Source organism: Ambystoma mexicanum, chromosome 5p (assembly GCF_040938575.1).
Source record: "Ambystoma mexicanum isolate Mex_15411 chromosome 5p, UKY_AmexF1_1, whole genome shotgun sequence".
Classification (NCBI taxonomy): Eukaryota; Metazoa; Chordata; class Amphibia; order Caudata; family Ambystomatidae; genus Ambystoma; species Ambystoma mexicanum.
Window position 1 is genome coordinate 761,160,604 of NC_090930.1, and position 20,338 is coordinate 761,180,941.

General features: G+C 46.4%; 1 protein-coding gene across 2 annotated transcripts in view; it reads left to right on the forward strand.

Annotated features, from left to right (window-relative positions):
• Positions 1-20,338, forward strand: part of PDCD6IP (programmed cell death 6 interacting protein) — a 1,152,781-nt gene that overhangs the window by 1,066,108 nt on the left and 66,335 nt on the right. For both annotated transcript variants that reach the window (XM_069613187.1, XM_069613188.1), the window contains exon 17: positions 17,505-17,707. In XM_069613187.1, coding sequence (XP_069469288.1) covers positions 17,505-17,707 — 203 coding nt within the window. The remainder of the gene's footprint in view (positions 1-17,504; positions 17,708-20,338) is intronic.

The window sequence follows — 20,338 nt, forward strand, 5'->3', positions numbered from 1 at the left end:
TCTCACTCAAGCAGCTCCCTTTCATATCTCCCCATACTAGGCTATGGTCACCACAGACTCCTCCCTAGAGGGTTGGGGAGCCCATACAGGACAGTTTCACGACAGAGGCCTCTGGCTACCTCAGAAGGACTTGCATTAACGTCCTGGAGCTCCGGGCGGTCTTCTGAGCCCTCAATTCATTCCAGCCTCAGCTACAGGGGAAGGTGGTGCAGATCTTGACGAACAACACCAAGACCATTTTTCTACATCTGGAAACGGGGTCAGGACGTGCTCCCCGCTTTCAGTTCTGTGGCGGTGCGCCATTTTTCAGGACATGTTCCTCATCCCCTTCCACCTGGCAGGCTCCAAGAACACCATTGCAGACTCACTCAGCAGGGAGCTGCAGTCCTCCCACAAGTGGAAACTTCATCAAACACAGGTGTCTCAGCTCTTTAGCAGGTGTGGTCCTCCCCAGATCGACCTCTTCATGACAGCTGCCAAATCCAATGGCTGGAGGTTTGCCAGCAGATATACTCAGCTGACTGTGGGAGGGGCTCTTCCTGTATGCATTTCCTCAAATTCCACTCCTATGACGTGGGATCAACACTCGGACGGTGCCACTTCAGGGTGATTCTCATAGTGCCAGCGTGGCCATGGCAGATCTGTCTGCAGCTCAGTCCATCTGACTGCCTTCGCTTCCCATCATTCTCTCCAGAGAGAACGGAACAATACTGCACCACGACCCGGCATCGAGGCATGGCTCCTGCAGACCTAGAGTTTGGGCACTATTCCTTGAGGCTGGAGTGCAAGAAAATCCTGGCTAAAGCCAGGGCTGCCTTTACGTTGTCTTGTTAGACGCAAATGGAATCGCTTCTCAGTGTGGTGTAGGACTCCGAAGATTACGCCTCTGCAGATCAATACTCTGCAACTCCTCCCGTACCTGTGATCGCTGAGTAAAGCTGGGCTGGCTCACGCCTTCATCAAGGTTAATCTGGCTGCCATATCCCGATACACATGGGCCCCGGGTAGGCACTCCCTGTAGTTGCAAAGGCGTGTCAAGGAGTTCATCAAGGGCCTCTTCAGGACTTTTCTGCCGGTGAAGGCTTCTGCACCAGCTCGGGAGCTGAATGTGGTTTTAACTAAGCTCATGGGGCCTCCGTTTGAACCCATGCACCATGCCGCTCTGAAGTTTCTTTTGTGTACTACTGCTTTCCTGGTGGCAAGACGGCCAGGCGAGTCGGTGTGATCCAGGCCCTCTCCTGCATGCAGCTGTACTTGACTTTCCACGCTACAAAGATGGTGCTGTGGACTCATCCCTCCTTTATGCCAAAGGTTCCTTCAGGGTTTCATCTCAAAAAGCCTTCTACGCCTTCGGAGAGGGCGCTGCATTCACTGGACGTTGCTCGTGCCTTGAGTTCTATGTGGCACGCACAAAGGATTTTCGGAAGACGTCTCGGCTGTTCATCAATTGTGAACCTCCGGAATATGGGAAGGCCCTGTCCAAGGCTTCCATAGCGAGGTGGCTCTCTGGCTGTATCATGCACTCATCATCTGCCCAACAGACCTCTTCAGGCCAGCTGAGAGCCCACTCCACCAGAGCCATTGCAGCAACAACAGCGTTTCTCTCTGGTGTTCCCCTGCTCGACATCTGCAGGGGCGCTCCATGGAAGTCTACCCACACGTCACTAAATTCTACTACGTTGACAGGGATTCGGGGGAGGAGTTCCGGGTTGGTCAAGCTGTGTTACGCAACCTGTTTGTGGTGAGTCTGTTCCAGGGAGAAGTGTATTGCTTCTATGAGCCTTGCCACCTCCTGTGGTTGTGTATGTACTGCTGTGTAATCCTATTCATTTGGATCCATGCAGGATCCCATGCCTGTTAAGGTACAAGTTATTTACCTATAACCCTTGTTCTCCAGCATGGGTCTTGCATGGTTTCACATGCAAACCCTCCCTCCTTCCCCACTCTGACACTTCTTGGTTCATACTGCCACGTTACAGGTGCAACCAAATCTGAAGATGGCCACCAGGGGTGGAGTTTAGGACGAGTGTTATTGATTGGGGGCAGTGTGACCCAAAGGACACTGATTGTTTATAGAGCATTGCCAGCATGACTGGGAATTTTAATGAGCATGTGAATCCATGCAAGACCATGCTAGAGATCAAGAGTTACAGGTAAGTAACTTCTAACTTGTCCGTAAGCCCCTTTGCAACCTTAATGCTTTGGTTTCACAGCAGGGGCAGAAAGCCTACAACCCTTTGCCGCCTCATTGGAATGAAGCCCGTTGACAACCAGGGAAGAGTCTAGGACCCCACGTACCTTAAAGAGAACTTGAGAAGGAGAGTCCCTCACCAGTGGCGGGGATAAACCCACTGACAGCCAAAGGAGGGTTAGAGAACCTAAACTAGATCAGTCATCTTCCACATGGCAGTACTTGGCAGAGAAGTGAACCACGTGTGCCAGGTCAAAGAAGAGAAGCCAGGGTTTCGCACCCTCCTAACACTCAGAGTTGGGTGTTGTAGGTGTGAAGCCTAATGAAATGAAGACCAGGAGAAGGGAGTCATTCTTCTGGTAACTCGGATCAGCAGTAAGGTCCAAAAGACCTGGAGAAGGGAGTCATTCCCCCAGGCTATCTGAGACTGAACGCCAGGAGAAGGGAGTCATTTTCCTGGACCACCAAGAAAGTATTGATTGGCACTTTACTATAGGGGAAGAGAGCCATTCCCCCTGACAACGTGTGGGACATGAGACTGTTCTAATATTTGGGAACTGTTTCCACAAAGTAGGAACCAGAACCCAGGAGAAGGGAGTCATTTTTCTGGGGCCACAACAGTACTGCCTTATTCTTTAGTTGCTAGTGTAAGGGACAGAAGTAAGGTTTTCGTGACACAGGACGGTCTACCCTTTTGAGTTGACAAGACATCCTGACAGACACCTTATCTTAGTTGAGGCAGGGCAAGCCCTCTTGGGAATGGAGATATATATAGGTATTCGCTTGACATGTTTTAAATGGATCTTTAGGCCCAAACAATTCACCTTTGTGTCAGCCTCCTTCTTTTACACCCTTATAACATTCTCGGAGCTGATCTATATATGTACAAACTGTAGACTATATAAAGCGACGTTCTGGGAGAGGTAGCTCAGATCTGTCGAGAGATTGGGAGATGCTGGTGGACTGGGGACCGGAGCAAGAGTTGAGCTGAGGGTCTAAACGCAAGCTGGGAAACCTTCTCCATGCTAGCTAAGGCAGGGAGATGGGCTCCTATTGCTCCTTATTCTGACCTGGGGTTTTTGCAGAGCTAACATTGATTATTGAAGTCAGAAGCTCCATAACTTTCCCTTTTCTGCTATTTGGGAGAACTATTCATTTTTTACTGAGCTGTATGGGGAGGTGGTGGGCACCCTTACCTGGCTGTGAGCTCAAAGCCCATTGAACGATCTTATTCAGATTTGGCTTGTTTGCTTTATGGTCCATTCCAATTGTCACTAGATCTCTTCCACGGCTTCACTATAGCCATTAGAGACCATGATGGGGTCTTTAGGTGGTTTTCACAATTGGTTTTAATATTTTATGGATTTTCCCTGAGTTTTGGATTATAGAAACCCAACAAGCCTTCCTTCCAGCTATATGCCTTCAGCTCGCAGCTCTCTACCATCACAGAGGACTGTTGTGATTATGAGAGGTTTTACCATTTTTGTTATCACATTGAGAAAGGCAGTTCAATTCGTGGGGATTTCTAGTGAGAATTGATGAGAAGGAGATGGACTTTGAAAAAGTATTTACAATTTTTAAGTTGGCCTACTCCATTTGAAGTGGAGACATAGGCTAGAAAATGATAACAGTATTTCCATTGATAACCTTTCTCTTATTGAGTGTCGTATAGTAACAGTGATGGTTGCAATGCTTTTCTATTACTCTTAATAAAAAGAAATGCACTTTTGCTGGATAGTGTGAGCTCTTTCATGGAGTATTCTTTATTGAGAATCAATTCATGAACATTTGTGCATGCGTAATAAGTGTGGGGAATGTATATAATGTGCCTTATATTATTCTACAGTATATTGTACATGTGTTGATAAGGAATGGATTGGTAGGAAGTTAAACAAGTAGTCCCTCTTTAAATGACATGACATTAGCAAATCAGTCCTATGTGAAAGGGTGATGGTTGCTAGCCCACTGCGCACTCGCCTTGATGCGTCTGACCGATATATGCTTTTCTCTACCTCTTTTCCTAGGACAACCACCTCTGGGGAGGTCTAGCACACTCCCTTTGGGGTGGAGGAAAGGCTCTTACGTATGGGGTATTTGCATACCTTTTTTTGCCCTGCCCCAGCCCTGGACCATATTATTTTGCATAGGGCACTAAGTCCTTATCTGCAACCATCCCTAGCCTCGTCTTTGGTGGTGGAACCTAGACGTAGCAATCTGCTGTAAGATTTCCCTTTAAATGGCTCCAATTGGTGGCGATCTTACTTTCATCAAGGAACCGGTAGGTGCATAGCTACCCATTCGTAATACCATGGGCAGAGTCTACAACCTTTGACTCTTCAAGTGTTTTGGACTACAACTCTCATCAACCCCAGCCAGCATAGTCAATGGGGGGGGTTATAGACCAAACCATCTGGGGAGCTGATAGTTGCAAACCCTTGCCCTAAATGCACTTTCCATTTGACTTGGACCTATTGTGGTCTATAGCAGAACTTTTTTGTATTGACTTAAACTTGCATTAGTAAGAAACTGTTCACTTACCTATGTGTCTTGTTGGATTCATGGGTCAGGCTTCTCTAGTCACTGAGGATTTTGCTAATTTACTAATGTGTTTTTCCCCAGTTTCACATTGCAAAAATGTAACATCTTCTGAAAGAATTGTTTGTACAAAACTTTATTTGTCTGTAAAAGCATCACAAAATCCAAAGATAAACGAACAATTGATAAAACAGTAATTCATAAAATCGATCAAAATTATGAAAGATTTACAAAGGAATACTAAATTACTTGGATAAAATCATCATATCGGGCCAAGCAAACGCAATCTTCTAAACCATGCCTTAACATTTTGAGTTAAAATGAACTGCATTCAAATCAGTATTTTTACAAAAAACCACAGCTGTAGCAGCCAATCTACTTTTCATTAGCCAAAAATGTGGAATTAAATAACATTTCCTCAAATTGTTGTGACCCGGACACAACAATGAAAAGTGTGATATCGTCTCCTCGGTTGCCCCACAAAGCTTGCACTGAGTCATTTGAATGCTTCCAATTCGCTGTAAATGTGGCCAGCTTCAGTGTGTTACTTAACTGAATATAAAGTGTCTGGGCATAGCCGGGACCAATAAAGTCAAAGTTTAAAAACCCTCCGACTTTTAAGTTCATAGTACAAAGAGCCAGTACTTGGGTCCTGACAGGCCGGTTCATTCTGCTGATGGTTCCTCGTAACAGGCCGCCTTCACCATTGCCTGAGGTCAGACCAGTGGGGCTAGACCAGAACATTTCCAAGTCCAGCCCCACTAATCCTTGGCGAACAAACATAAGCCAGGGCAAGGAGCCTGAACCAAGTATACCCAGTAGACTGCTAAGGGGCTCTCTATATTTACCTAATTCAGGTACACTCCAAATTCTCACCCAGTATAATAATGGTTTATTTTCCAATATCTCAGAGATTGGTATAAGATCACATTCCCATTGGAGACCAGCGATAGGTGCACTTCTTGGTTGAATAAGAAGGGTTCTCAAAAAGCTATTATCAAGTACACTGAATGCAGGAGTTGTGCGACAGCCCCACAACTCTGCCCCATTCATAGTTGCTGCCAATCCCTGTGACTTGTATAGCTGTATGGCCGATGGAAACTGTCCCTTCACCATGGCTGAAAAAGAAGCGACGGATTTCCCCACTATATTTTTCTAGGCTCACAACTGCCTTGGTTTGCTGGGCTGACCAGAAAAGGTCATTGGAAAACCTAACTCCCAGGTAGTTACCAAAGCTCGCGTGTTCCAAAACATCCGTCAATTGTAACCTTCAATTCATTATTCCTTCTAGATCTCTGACCGAACACATCACGTTTGTCTTGTCCGTATTGAGAACCATTGAGAGTGCCTTACATTTTCCAACAAAAACCTGCTGGTTGTGGCTAAATCCGATGGACGTAGTCAATAGTATCACTGCATTGTCGGCATAGAACAGCGCAGGGACCCTCACTCCCTAGTTGGGTGTATCGAGGCAACGGACAAGAAGATCCTCAATGATTCCATTAATATATTGTCACAAGTGGAATCGGGAATGAGCGCAGACAGTTTGTCAGTTCACAACAGTGCTTTTTATTCAGGAGATTCTCTTGATACTCACCCACCTCTTCCGGGAGGTTGCTTCACAGCCCAGCCCTCCTTGGCACTTGGCCGGCACAAAAAAACCCAGAACAAACACAATTTCCAATCCGCTGCCCAAATAGTTTGTTCCCTCTCTGAATTGCCTCTTCCCAGCAAAAACCTTAACGTTGTCGGGAACACTTGCAGCGAGTAACTCTCTGTAGGCGCGGACGTCTGTAGTGCATCACGCTGGCTTCCCTGCTTCACTGGATACCCTGTCGGGATGAGGTCAGTGACCCCCTCTATTGCAGAGCGACTCTTGGTCTTCACATGAACATTAAACTATTTCAGCCGCTTCCTGTAACCCCCAACGTGGGTTAATGATACGGCTTCTGGCTCCGCAGTGGGAGAGGTTTCTCTTCTCCGGCTCTCCCTCTCAGTGAGCCCAAACGAACATCTCTGGCTCCTCTGCTTACTGCATAGAGGAAAGAACCCATCAGTCTTGCCTTGTTTCACCATTCCCCAGCTGTCCCTTCAATCATCCCCTTGCAGTCCTGTCCCACCTCCTTTTCCAGCCTACTTGTCTCACTGCTCTGTGCTGCCTTCACCCCCTCCCATTGGTGCAGGCGTTTCCTCAGCTGTGCCCCATTGTCCACCGCCACTATATCGCATATACAAATAAAATAAGAAGGGGGCTCAACACATAACACTGGCGGCCCCCCCCCCCTTTCGACCTCAAAATGCTCCGTAGTCTCCCCTCCCAGGACCTAGCCCACTGAGGCTTTTTTAGTAGAATAAAGAGACTGAATGGTAGCCAGGAGATACCCTTGAACTCCCTTATTCTTCAAGATGGTCCACAGCATACTACGAGAAACAGTAGAATGCTGTGTGCAGATCTACAAATATTGCTTAGACTTTAATACCTCGGAGAGAGACATACTTCACCAAAATCACTCCCAGCCTAAAACACTGATCCACAGTGCTAATCCCACGCTGAAACCCTGTCTGGCGATGGTTAATTTTATCACTCTCGGAGGCCCAGAGCAAGGGGCAAGCTGGCAAACCTTTGGCATAGACCTTGCCCATGGCATCCAAAAGCGATATAGGCCTAAAGTTCCCCGGGACCACCTTCTCACCCTTTTTAAAAATAGGTAAAAAAATTGTCTCACGCCATGAGTGAAGAACACTCCCAGACCTGGCAGCAAAATTAAATTCCTGAGTCAACAATGGGGCCCAGATATCGGGCCCGTCTTTAAGCAAATCAATAGGAATTTTGTCAGGGCCAGGCACTTTCCCGCTTCCCAGTCCGTATTGCCTCCTCAACCTCATTGATGGTGATTGGCGGGTGATCCTCACTTAGGTGTTGGGAACAATTGCCCTGAGGTACCTCCACCCGACCCATACGTGTGTAGGTTAGGTTACTGAAATGCTGAAACAATTCATTTGCTGGTATTTGACAATATATGGGACCCACAGAGTTCAGGTCTCTTCCTCCTATAAACTTCCAGAAACCAATCTGGTCGCTACTGACATAGCATGACAACAAATCGTCCCATTTAATTTTTCACATATTAAACTTTCTTTGTAGCAAGTATTGCCTTATAATTAGCTCTCAGTATTGTTAGATGGAGTTTGTCAGAGTAGTACTGTTAAAGAAAAGTTAACAAAGCTTGTTTCGTGGACTGACGATCGTCTTACCATCCCCTGTTCCCTAAAGTGGTTTTTCAAATTTTCCTCGCTGCTTTGGTGAAGTAGGGCTACAAGACATTCACCATATCACTGTATACTTCATCAATAGAAGATGCCAGACCAGCAGCCATACAAATACCTACAATATGTGGTTCAATACTTGTGTGTAAATACAGGGCTTAACTGTGGAAGAATTGACCATTTGATAGATTTCTAGAATTTCCCTAGATGTAGACCTCACTTGCGTCCTTTGAATCTGTAATACTACCATACCTTCCCCAATTACAGTTCAAAATGCAGCTTGGTGGATAGTGATGGTGTCTGGTCAAAGGATCGACTCAAAAGGGTCGAATGACAAAAGGGTCGAGTCGAAACGACCGAAAACAAAAGGGTCAATTTTTTTTTTTTTTAAATGTCTTTTTTTTTTTGTTGTTGTTGCTTTAGTATAGGTTAAAAAAAAAAGGTGTTTTTGCAAAAAGAGAATATTCGACCCTTTATTTCGGTCATTGTGACTCGACCCTTTTGTCATTCGACCCTTTTGATTCGAACATTTGACCTATAACCTATAGTGACCACTATCACTGCGCTGATCACTTCCAGGCTGACCACTGACTCAGTCCAGCAGACTAATCGGAACATAATCAATCCTTGAGTTGCCATGGTAACCAGCATACGTGAGGCTTGTCTGGGGATTTTCTCCCATTACAAGCACGTAAACCTGCCTCATACATTCATCTAAGACCTCAATAGCGCAGGGATGCAACCTTGCTAGTTTAATCATTTCTAATAGGAGGATACCATATGCCACGTCCTGATCGTCCCATAAACCAGTCAGCATATTAACTGGTTTGAACTGAAAGTTAATATCTCCCATTGCCAAAATTAGGGGAGTAACCTTAGTCGTACTTTCATAATCCTTAATAAGGTTAATCATTTTTGGTAAACTGTCCAGTGGTGCAAGCCCACAGGGTCTGTTATAAATATTAAAAATACAATATGCCTCCCAGCAATAGAAACTGCTTCCAGACAATAGGTCATGTGATCCTGTTGAGGTCATTTTAATATCAAGTTTCCATGAGGGGCTGACCAGAATTGTCAACCCCCCTTTAAGTCTACCTCTAATACCCTTTATAGCTGGGAATAAAAAAAGTGCTAACACCCAGCAGCTCTATTTTGTCCACTGCCCTCGTTTCCTGTAGGCATATAAGATCATAAGTGTGTACAAACCTGACCCATTCCATATCGGTCAGCAAGCCCCGCACCCCAGCCACATTCAACACACCATCCTACAATCTGCAATCATGGTATCAGCCTGCAACAGCGACTCCGGGGCACAGGACATAACGGTATTGACATTTTCCTTACTGAGTCAATCCACCCCCTCCAATATGTCCATGAAGAAGATCATTAAGCCTGTGCCTATGACTCGAAATGTTGGAATTAGTCGCTTGAGGGGTTGGGGTGGGGGGAAGAGTAATTAGAGTGCTAGCTGGCGGATATGTGGGTTACTCAATAGACCGTAATCCCTCCACCAATTCCAGGGAAATCTATATAAACTCGCAGGCTTCCGAGGGCATCCGACCTCTCACAATGAAGGATGTCCTCCCGTATTATGGACCTGCAGCCCTTTACATGGCAAAGCCAATGAATGGTCTTATTAACCAAAGAGGACTGATTTTTCAAAGCTCCCTGGTCGTAAACACGGAACATCATACATAAACACATTTTTTACATTTCCCCTTACTTGTATCCCTAGCGTCTCATTAGAGTTAATACCACAGGGTCGATTCCAGAGAAGATTCCATGGTCTGGAGGTTCTCAGCCCTAGGAACGGTTTCCTATAGACAGTTCTTTGGAATAACAGGCATTGGAATAGGAACCCCACCGTGAGAGCCACCATAGTTTGCAGAACTGATACACCCCTAATGGGCAGGCTAGGTCCCTTAGCCAATCGATCAGAGCAAAACCCTGTTCCCACTGGGACTACCACTGGGTTAAAAATGTTAATTAAATGTTTGTGAGGGCCGATCTTACATGCTGTTTTTACTCCTGTAAAAGGGGAAACTCTGACCTGTTTACCAACTTGGACAGCTCTGCCTGGGTTACCAGCTGTGACTTCAGCCCCTTTTCAGCAACTATAAACAGCTTTGCAACTTTCGTAGTCTGGTAAGAAACGTCCTCTGTAATACTTTGTAAAGCAGTCATGATTTCACAATGGTTGATTTTGCTACATCCACAATCATCGCGAATCGCATTACCATAGGATGTACATACGGCCACCGTTTCAGTATAAGCTGCCTGCACACCTACTGAACATTTTGCTTTCTACTTACTCAGGGTGTCCAAATCCTTAATTCCCCCCCTCCCCATCCTGCTACCCACCTTCGCACTACCAACATCCACACCCACTAGTACGTGCTCCTCTCCCAAAATTACAAAACGATTAAACACTGGAATGTCCATAACAATGACCTCCTTGGGTTAATGCAAGGTGAGCCGATCTCCCATATCCAAGTGGACTAATTGGGCAAGCTGATCATTAACGGCAGATAATACCAGACAGTGGTAATTGCCCACAACTCTGCTCCCTGGAGGTATTCAGGAGCGAGTTTGAGATGTAAGAGCTTGTAGCTGGATAGCACTTGGCCACAATTATATTAGCAATATTTGTCTCACCCTCCGCCCCCCTCATTAGTCTCTACCTCTCCCACATCCTTATCTCCGTTCATATGCCCCACCAATTCTAGTCCCCGATTTCCTGTGTTACACAGAAACTTCACTGTTTTGAGGGTTAAGGGGGATGTTGGCTCTAATTAGCAAGGGGCTCAGCCTAGTGACCAGTTCATGTGTTGGGTACTGAGATCAGAAAGGAATGACATTCAATGATCCCCTTTCCGGAACACGACTCTGGGCCAGTCATAGGAATGACATAATTTTTCCCCATCAGAACAATCAGCCAGATTAACAACCTTAAAGGCTTCCAGTGGTTTTGTTCTTTGCTTGCCCTTACTGCAACGAGACCCACTAGTCAAAACGGGTAGCTTACTCAGAAATAATTTCAATCATCTTCGTTTTGTTGGAAATAACAATACAGTTCGAGTAAGCGGGGGGCCACCACCACCACCACCACCCACCACTGAGGTTGAACACGTCCTGGAATCGCCAACATCAATAGCTTCAATGTCCTCAAGTAAGACTTTGATTTCTGTAATAAGAACATTTACATCTTCAGTAGTCTTGAACAGTTTAAATGGGTTTTTTTCCCGACCTTCCACCGGAGAAATGGGGTTGCCGGCTTTCCTCTTCACCATTTTAGAGCAGTCCAAAACCTCAAATTCGCAAATCAAATAAATCCCTAGAATGCCCCGCTGACTCATACAAGGGATTTATGATTATATATCCGCCTTCATAACATGTCGCTGTTCGTGCCAAGTTTGTCAGCAATCAAACTGTCTAACTTGTCTCCAATGCTATCCCCTTGGCCCCGTCACACAGGCTGCCTATACCGGAGTAAACGCAAACAAGGTGCAGCAGAATAATCGCAACCTGTCAGAAGCAGGCAGAGCAGAGCAACATAACAGTACAAAAGGTGCTGTTATGCTGTGGCCATATAACAGGCAGATTACTCAGCGATCAAGACGCCCCACAGGGTTCATAGTGCATTAATACTAAATCAGCTCAGCTCAAAAGGTTCCCCTTACGCGGGAGCCTCGCAGTCACTCACTGAGTTTCTTACCCCATTTATCACCAGCGAGCAGCCTGTGGCAAGCGGTTAGAAAACTAACCTCCCCACTCGCAGCACTTCACTGAGCCACAAAAATCGCTGTGCTCACTGCCAGGGCCCCTGATCACCACCTGCCAGCTTCCTGGCTGCTTCGGGGCATGAGCGCAAAGGCTCGAAAGGCAAGAGACTGGCGTCTACTCGTCTCAGCCTCTCTGAAACCTGAATGGAGAGGAAAGGGCCTCTCACTTTATCTCAGCCGCTCACTGAATCTCGTCAAGCCGCACCACTTGCTAATTATGCATGTGGATGGGTACCCCCTTTGTTCACCAGACTGTTCAATATATATATACATTTAGTGTCTCCTTGTAGCTGTACTTAAACATAAATGCACGTTATTCATGTTAAATAAAGAAATTGACATATTGTTCAGTATATACTGTTTGGACAATATTGGACAATCTTTTACTTGATCTCCCTGAGGTCTGTATTCTAGACCGGTTAAGTGACTCTTAACTGTTTAGCCAAGCTACCAGTGAGAGTTTGTCAAATGTTTGTGAAACCCTGAAGGTCCACTACAGGTTGTCCTTTCTCTCTCTCACACCAGTGGTTTTATAGGAAAATCCTCCAAACGTGTTGTATGTAATATGTTTGAGTCAATGATAGTTTTATGCTTATTTGTTTAAATACACTGCCAGTAGGGAATGTGTTGAAATTAACCCACCTATTTCGAATTTGTGATGGATTGGATCATATACCAATTTCTCCAGATGAAGCAGGACAATCTGTAACCTCTTCAGTTGTTGTCTCTTGTAAGAAACCTGACGTGTTCTCCCACCTACTTCCCTGGGATCCTCTATTCAGGTTGCCAAGAAAGGGCCATCGCTTTTGGATCCCGACCCTGGCGGTGGGCACAAGGGGGGCTGGAGGGTGTCATCTGATTTGAGGGTCACCGGGAATTGGGAGGAGAACACCCAAGGGTGAGACATGGTATTCCCCCTTTCCCCATTACACCTTAAAACTCTCTCCCTCAGCTTTTATGGGTTATTTCCAATTCCATTCCATGTCCCCATCGCCACTTCCAACAAGTACTGGGACAAAGAAGAGGACTGGGAGCAGTGAAGATTACCCATAGACATAATAGTGAGAAACATAGGGCGGCCTACCACATCTAATCACCAGGCTGTCCCACCAATAGTCAGGCAAGGTCAGGCATTTACCTTGATCATTCACACTTGACTCTACACCAGGGTATAAAAGGTGTGGTTCTGCCCAAGAATTTGAGAGAGCTGGGATTGCTGGGTTGGACGTGGAGGCGGCAGCACAGAAAGACTGGGAAGTCTGGAGGAGAACGAGACGGCGCAACGCTGACCCTGCATGGTTGAAGGGCTGCAGCGTGGCAAGGGAGCCATGTCTCCTTGGAGCCAGAGTAAGGCAGTACGCTAGTAATTGGCTGTGTCCAGGCCAGTACTCGTTCGCCTGTGACGTGTGCCGGTCCCAGGGATATGAGGGGAAGGTGGTAAGACCCTCAAATTGACCCGAAGATCCCACGGAGACGATTGCCAGCGCTGTGCCGTATGGGTGAGTGTAATTGCAAAAGAGGGAGGAACCTAACAGCGTGTGTGACTGGATTGGGAGTAAGGATTTGGAAGCTGAAAGCAGCACGAAGATCGGAAAGCAAGAGGGAAGTAAAGAAACGAGGTGCGCTACCGGCATGAGGGAAAAGGACACAGAAAGGATGTGTGCGACCCGCAACACAAGGAAGGGTGTGAGCGACCTGACTGTAGGAAAAGGGGTGCAAGGGTAAAGTGAAAAGCATGTGCCAAGGGCACGAAAGAGCAAGAGGAGTGTGCAGGAAGCACAACAGAAACAAAAGAAAGTGCAGACGTGCACAGTAAAGTGGAAAGGCGCCAGAGGGAAAAGGTGCCAGAAGAATAGGTTACCAAGCGTGAGAGGGGCCTGAGTGGTCGCGTAGCGGTGGAGCAAAAGCCAGGCTTTTTCTAAGGTCTCTGACACTGCCCCCTGGAACGAACTGTGTGAACTTTTTGTTACAAGCCCAGAGGGGCCTAAGCTGGGGGGTTGGAGGGGGACTTGAGATGCTAGCAGAGAAATGTGTCTTTGTTTATTAATTTGTTAATGCGCACCAAACCCTTAGGTAGACGGGCGCAGCATTACAAGAATTCTCGAGGCTTGGTTACAATGCCAGTTGTAGGCAAGTACATACATGTGCATATAATACAATAATAAATGCAATATAGTACAGTATATAATACAGGGTGTAGTTGATGAGGTACAGCTAAGGTCCAAATTAGGCATTACTTATATTTAGGGTAAATGTATACAATATATACATGTGAGTGCAAGCATATGGTACAGTGTATAATACAGGATCACGCTGATTAAGGTGTAAGTCAGAAACCGGGGCTAAGCATAGTCCAGATTGGTGAGGGTAAGGTGGCAAGAGGGTTATAGGTCTTTGGTGCGAAGCCAGTTGATAGCATTGTCTAAATCTGGCATAAGGTAGTGGACGTCTAAGGTCAATTGAGTGTATTCCAAGCTTGTGCAGCTTTGACTGGGAAACTAGTTCCTCCAGCCATAGTCCACTTAAATCGTGGGGTTTCAAGCATGAATGAATTGGCGGATCTGGTGGGTCGGGTTGTGGTTCTCCTAAAAAAAAAAAATCCGCTAGGTACTGGGGAGCTAAATTGTTTAGGCATTTGGATTTTATGGAAATAGTTTTGAGGAGACTTCTGTCTTGAATTTTTAGCCAATGGGTCTCTTTCCTTAATTTAGTGATGTGGTCTCTAGTTGGGACATTCAATGCTGCTCTTAGGGCATTACTTTGCAGTCGTTGTAGTTTGTCCGTGACATATTTGTTAGCTCCAGAGTACAAGGCGTTAAAGTAATCTAGCCTGGACATGATTAGTGCATTGGCCAAAATGGTGCAGCTGGCTCTAGAAAGGAATGGTCTGGCAGCGCGGATTAACTTGCAGGTGTAAGCTGTAGAGGAGGCGAGGGAGCTACCTTGCTTTTTGAGGGTGAGGGAGGAGTCTAGATAGAAACCTAAAGTTTTTACTACAGGTGTAACTGTGATGATGATCTTATCAATATCGAAGTATGTGTAGTTTGGGGGTAGTTTTTTTTAGGTTGGTGACAGATCCGAGAAGCAGTATCTAAGTTTTATCGTCATTCAGGCAGAAGCCCTGGGTCGCCATCAATGCCTGAATGAGGATGTGTATCTTGCTCACCAAGGCCAGGTCTGTTTCACAGTTGCCCGAAAGGGGTATGAGGATCTGGGTGTCATCTGCTTAATTTGTGTAGGTGACGCCCAGTCTGTCCAACATGTCAAACAATGGCTTGGTGAAGATGTTATACATGGTGGGTGAGACACAGGAGCCCTGTGGGACTCTGTGTGTTATTTGGATAGGATCAGCACAGGTTGAGAAGACTCTCGTGGTCCGGTTAGCTAGAAAGGATTGGACCCATGCTATAGCCTCCCCTGTACAATTGGCAGCAGGCTTGAGGTGGCTGCATAAGACTGCGTGATCCACCAGGTCGAAGGCTGCAGACAGGTCCAGTAGAAGAAGCAATGCAATTTTTCCGCTATCCTTCAACTCCACAATTTTAGTCTTAAGGTCTAGCAAGGCTGTTTCGGTACCATGGAGGAGACGGAAGCCTGATTGCCGGGTGCCTAGCAGTTGGTTGGCTTCCAGGTAGTCCTGGATTTGTAAGTATGCCACTCTGTCAATGATTTTGAGAAGGAATGGCACGGTCGTGATGGGTCTGTAGTTGGTGTGGATGGATGGATCGAGGGTTTGTTTTTTAAGTAGGGGGAGGACCCAAGATTCTTTTAGGTTAATTGGTACTGTTAGATTTAAAGGAGGAATTTATAAGCTTCAAGGGGCTAGCTCCCTGGCTGCGTCCTTTATTATTTGCGCTGGGCAGCTGTCGCCCTTGCAATTGGACGGTTTCAGGGAGAGAATGACTTTTTGAGTGTCAATAATGGAGATGGTTTTAAAGCTGAAGGGAGGGATCGTGTTGGACTCGATGGTCAGTGGTAGTTTTTGATCAGAGAGGGGCAGAGAGTCCTTTTTTTGTGTTATTTTATGTTGAAGGGTAGTGATTTTGTTAGTACACCATATCTTGTCCTTGGGGATTGGTGTCTATAGGTTTTAAGGAGGATTACATTTCCTGGAGAATGGAAAAGAGTTCCTTAGTTTTTGATTTGGCTTTTGTGGTTCTATTGTTAAAGAGATTATTTTTTGTTGTATCAATGATTTCTTTCTTATAGAGCTTGGATAGTTAGGTTAGTTTGGCTTAGTTTTCAGTGGGTGAGTTGCGCCAGATAGCTTGAAGCTTTCTTTTTTGCTTTCTTAAGTCCTTAAATTGGGGTGTGAACCAGGCATTCAAGTGTGCATGCTGCTTACCTTGGCACAGTTTGATTGGTGCAATGGTGTCTAATGCGGTGGTCATAGCTTTGTTGAAGGTATCCACTAAGGTGTCTGGGTCAGTGTTATTGTCAAGGCTATTAATAGCTGGGAGGAGGAGAGGGATGAGTTTTTCCGAAGTAATGTCTTTCTTCTGGTGGGGAGGGGAGGTGCCATGGTAATAGTTTTGGGGCTCGGGAGGGCAAGTGTAGCTGTAAAGTTGATTAGATAATTGTCCGTCCAAGGTTGTGGGACAATGTCGGTGATAACAATGTTGCAATTGAGGTCTGATACCCAGTCGAGGGTTCTACCTTTGATGTGGGTTGGGGCAGGGACTTTTTACGGTAAGCCCATGATCATTAAGTAGAGCTGCAATAGAGTTGGCGTGTTTGTTGTCTGGGTCATTGAGGCCAATATTGAAATCGCCCAACAGCAGTGTTTGGAAATGGTTTTGAGAGTTGTTCGCTATAAGGTTGGATAGGTTGTCTTCAAAGGTCCCTAGTGGTCCCGGGGGCCTGTAGATCAAGTGGATGGTCAGCATGCAGTTGTGAGATAACAGAGGTTTGGTTGTGAGTAATTCACAGCTGGAACACGGGGGAGAGGTGGCAAGCCTAATTGTCAGGGAGGTTTTAGAGATAATGGCGAAGCCACCGCCTTTAGTATTGGGTCTATCTACCCTCAGGATCTGGTAGCTGTCAGGTATAGCTATCATCAGTATGGGTCCTGCAACCTTGTGGAGCCAGGTCTCTGTTATGGCGAGTAGGTCCATATTATCATTGTTTAAGATGTCTGCAATTTCAGTGGCATGGGCAACCATAGATCTGGCGTTAATGAGTGACCCCGTTAGCGTTCGAGAGCTCTTGGGGTTGGGATTCTGATCAGGTTTGGTTATGTGTTTATTTTGGTTCAAGTGCTTAAGTGCCAAGGACGAGGTATCTCGTCCTTGGGATTACCTCCCCAGTGCCAAGGACGAGATAGCTCGTCCTTGGCACTTAAGGGGTTAATGAAGGGGAAAATGTTAGAAGGCTTTGCATGGTGAAATACTGAAATCACCAGAAAGGCCTTGGTACTGGGGGGGGGAACCCATGGCAGTTAAAGTTAGTGATCCGGCACTAAGATAGAAGTGACTGTAATACTTGCCTGTATTAGTTGCCTGTACTCAAGTGGTGTTACTTGTTTAATTAGGTCTCTCTTGATATCATGCCTGTCTCACACTATGCAGGTAAATCGCCATACCTTTGAGTGAGTAAGCCATTTGTTTTTCTGGAGTTTTTCTTGATCTGCTTTTCTTGCTCTTGGGTATTTTGTCTGTTAAACTTTGATATCGCCTGACCAGAAATAAATTAATACCTTTGTTCATTTACCTTTTTATATTGTTTTGTAGCAGCCTAAGCCACAGCCTCCTGCACGTCCTCCACCTCCATCCATTCCGGCAACGGGAGCCTCTGTAACTCCTCAACATATGATGCCAGGAAGTAACACAGCACCTTCAACCACACCAGTGCCTACACCGGTTGCGCCTGGCCCATCTCCCACACCTTCACAAGCACAAGGGCCGCCTTATCCAACCTATCAAGGATACCCAGGGTACATTTAATTTTCAGTTTTCAGATGCTTTAAAACTGTTGTCTTTGGTGCTTGTTGGCAGTGTATTTTTCACAATGTCTTCATTATCTTTTCAGTATTCTCTCACCATATTTTTAATGTTCATAATATAATTTTAAAGATCTCTTTACCCTTGCCCTCACGCTGTCATTCAGACATGGGATACACCAAATATACAGGGTTCAAAATTATTGGGTGTCAGGCAAAACGCAGAAGGCAGGAGCGAGCCCTCGAGAACCGGGAGTGAGTACACTGTGCATTGCAAGTCAGACTTCCAAATGAGATGCATCTTTTTGCCCTTTATGAGCCAATACATTTAAATATATGTGTCCTAATTGGTTTTTATTTTTTATTTCCATTCTTAGCTGTAACATCAATACTCAGTTTTCAACTTATGAAGTGAATAATAAAGCAAGTGAGTAGTCAGTCATGCGTTACACATGTTCCAGCATCCAGAGGTGATGTCAATTGAGGTCAGTATAGCACTTAAATAGGATCGCCTTCGCAATATTGAGTTTTCAAGAAAGGAAAGGTTACAGACTGGTAGGTTATAAGAACAGTTGGATTCTCCCAAAGAGATGCAGGCAGTCAATTATCCCAGAATTAAAGTGTTCAACATTTAAAACCTGTAATGGAACATGCACTGCCAAAGCCAATAGGTTCAGAAGGAGGCCTTTAGGGTGCCAGGACAGCCAAAGCCAATTGACAAAGTGAAAGTTCTGATTCTCTTCTTCCTATAAATATTTTCTTAGTCTGTGTTCAAAAGAGAACTCGCAGCAACTCAAGAGGAGTCTGCTTTGAAAAGCACAAGCTGTAAGGCCAATGCGGTTAAGTTGAGGTCAACTTTTTGGGTTACATCGCACTCCCAAAGGTAGGAAGCACGCCAAATGGCAAAAGAATAATATACCCCAAGCCGCACAGTACCTTGAAAATGAAGAAAGTGTTCCAGCTGGTTGCCTTCATGATGCAGTGCAGTAGACCCTTGTTCCTGGGCCTTGGTCAAAGCACTGGTTAGGATTTCCTTGATCCCTCGGTCCTGGACTCTGGAAGCAGATTTCTTGCTTCTGTTGGATCCTCTGGATGACCACAAAGATCGAAGGGCATGTCCAGCACCTTCGCCTAGATCTCCTAATGGAAATTCATGGCTTTCATCCAACCTTGGCGAAGAAGGCAGACACCGTTCCCCATTTGTCGGAACCCTATGTCAGTAACGTCCAATGACACTGTGATGGCGTGATCAGGCGCCACCTCCCTTTCCCAGAAGAGAACGATTGCCTCCATCTTCCTATCGTCGGGGAGGAACTCCAGAATCGGCTCCAGCTTGTACCACAACTCCCTGTCGTACCTCGCCAGGATCACCAGTCCGTTGGCCGCCTTGATAGTGCACTAGTACAGTGTAAATCACCTTCTGTCCCATAACGTCCATCCTTTTCCTCTGGCTGTCCGGAGGGACGAAAGACGAGGACTGGTTGTCCGACCGTTTCATTGCAGCCAACGATATCGGCGATGGCTCTGACCTCAGGCTTTTAAGTGCAGAGTCTGGCACCCTATATTTAATCACCAGCTATGAAGGGTTCTTCATGAGGTCCAGGCCTCATCCCAGATATTGTCCAGAAGGGGCACCGCCATAATAGTCTTCCTCTTGGCCCTGCGCCTCTAGTACAAGAGGCCCTCCTTGGTTTCCTCGGCACCAGTTGAAGTAGCATGGAGGCTCTGGAGGGGAACAATCCCACCTCATCCGGGGGGGTTGGGGAGACCCTATGTGGAAAATCCAAATTCCAAATGTGGAGATTCACCATCCGCTGCAGCGATATCCTCATCATCCATTGTCGTGGCCGTATCCGTCCCCCCTGTCTGGGTCTGCTGGGGGAGAAGGGACCTGATGTAGTGGCGGAGTTTATAACGGGGGCATCGAATGACGCTTCCTCTTCTTCGCTGGAGAGTGATTGGGGACTTGGGGACCACATGTACCAGAGTCGGAGGCATCCTCATCTGGATCTCTGACTCCAAGGTGTGCAGAGTCGCTGTCGTCCTCTTCAACGTCCTCATGGACCATATGTAGGGACTCCTGGTCTTTGTCGTCTGTGGCCGAGACCTTCATGGTTTGGGCGACGGCCTGGGAGGGTTGTTTCAGGGCCTCCTCGCGCCCTCCTTTTGTTTCCCCCATGAGGTTCTTCAACCAGGGCCTGAGCTGATTTCACCCCTTCTAGCGTGCCTGCAGACTTCGCCAAAGTCACTGCAGTGGTGTCGTGCCTTGGGGGTAGGGATAACTTCTTAGCTGTGGGGGCTACCCTCACAGGGTCAGCGCACTTAGCTGTCGTGGCAGTAGCGGTCGTCGACTGAGTTGCCAACAAGGTCTTAGTCTGTGCCGGTTGAGCCTGCTTGGGCTGTTCAGCCTTCTTCTCCTTCATCTGCGGCTTCTTAGAGTTCTCACATAGTTTAGCCGAGGTAGATGACTTCCCTTGGAAGAAGAGCTTGATTGTGTTCTGGCAATGGAGGCGGAAGGTGATGTTGATTGGACCCTATACACTTTTCAGATCCGCTTCCGCATCAAAACCGGTGGACTTAGACTTGCGGCTCTTGACCTTATCTTGACTGCTCCTCGGACCGGCC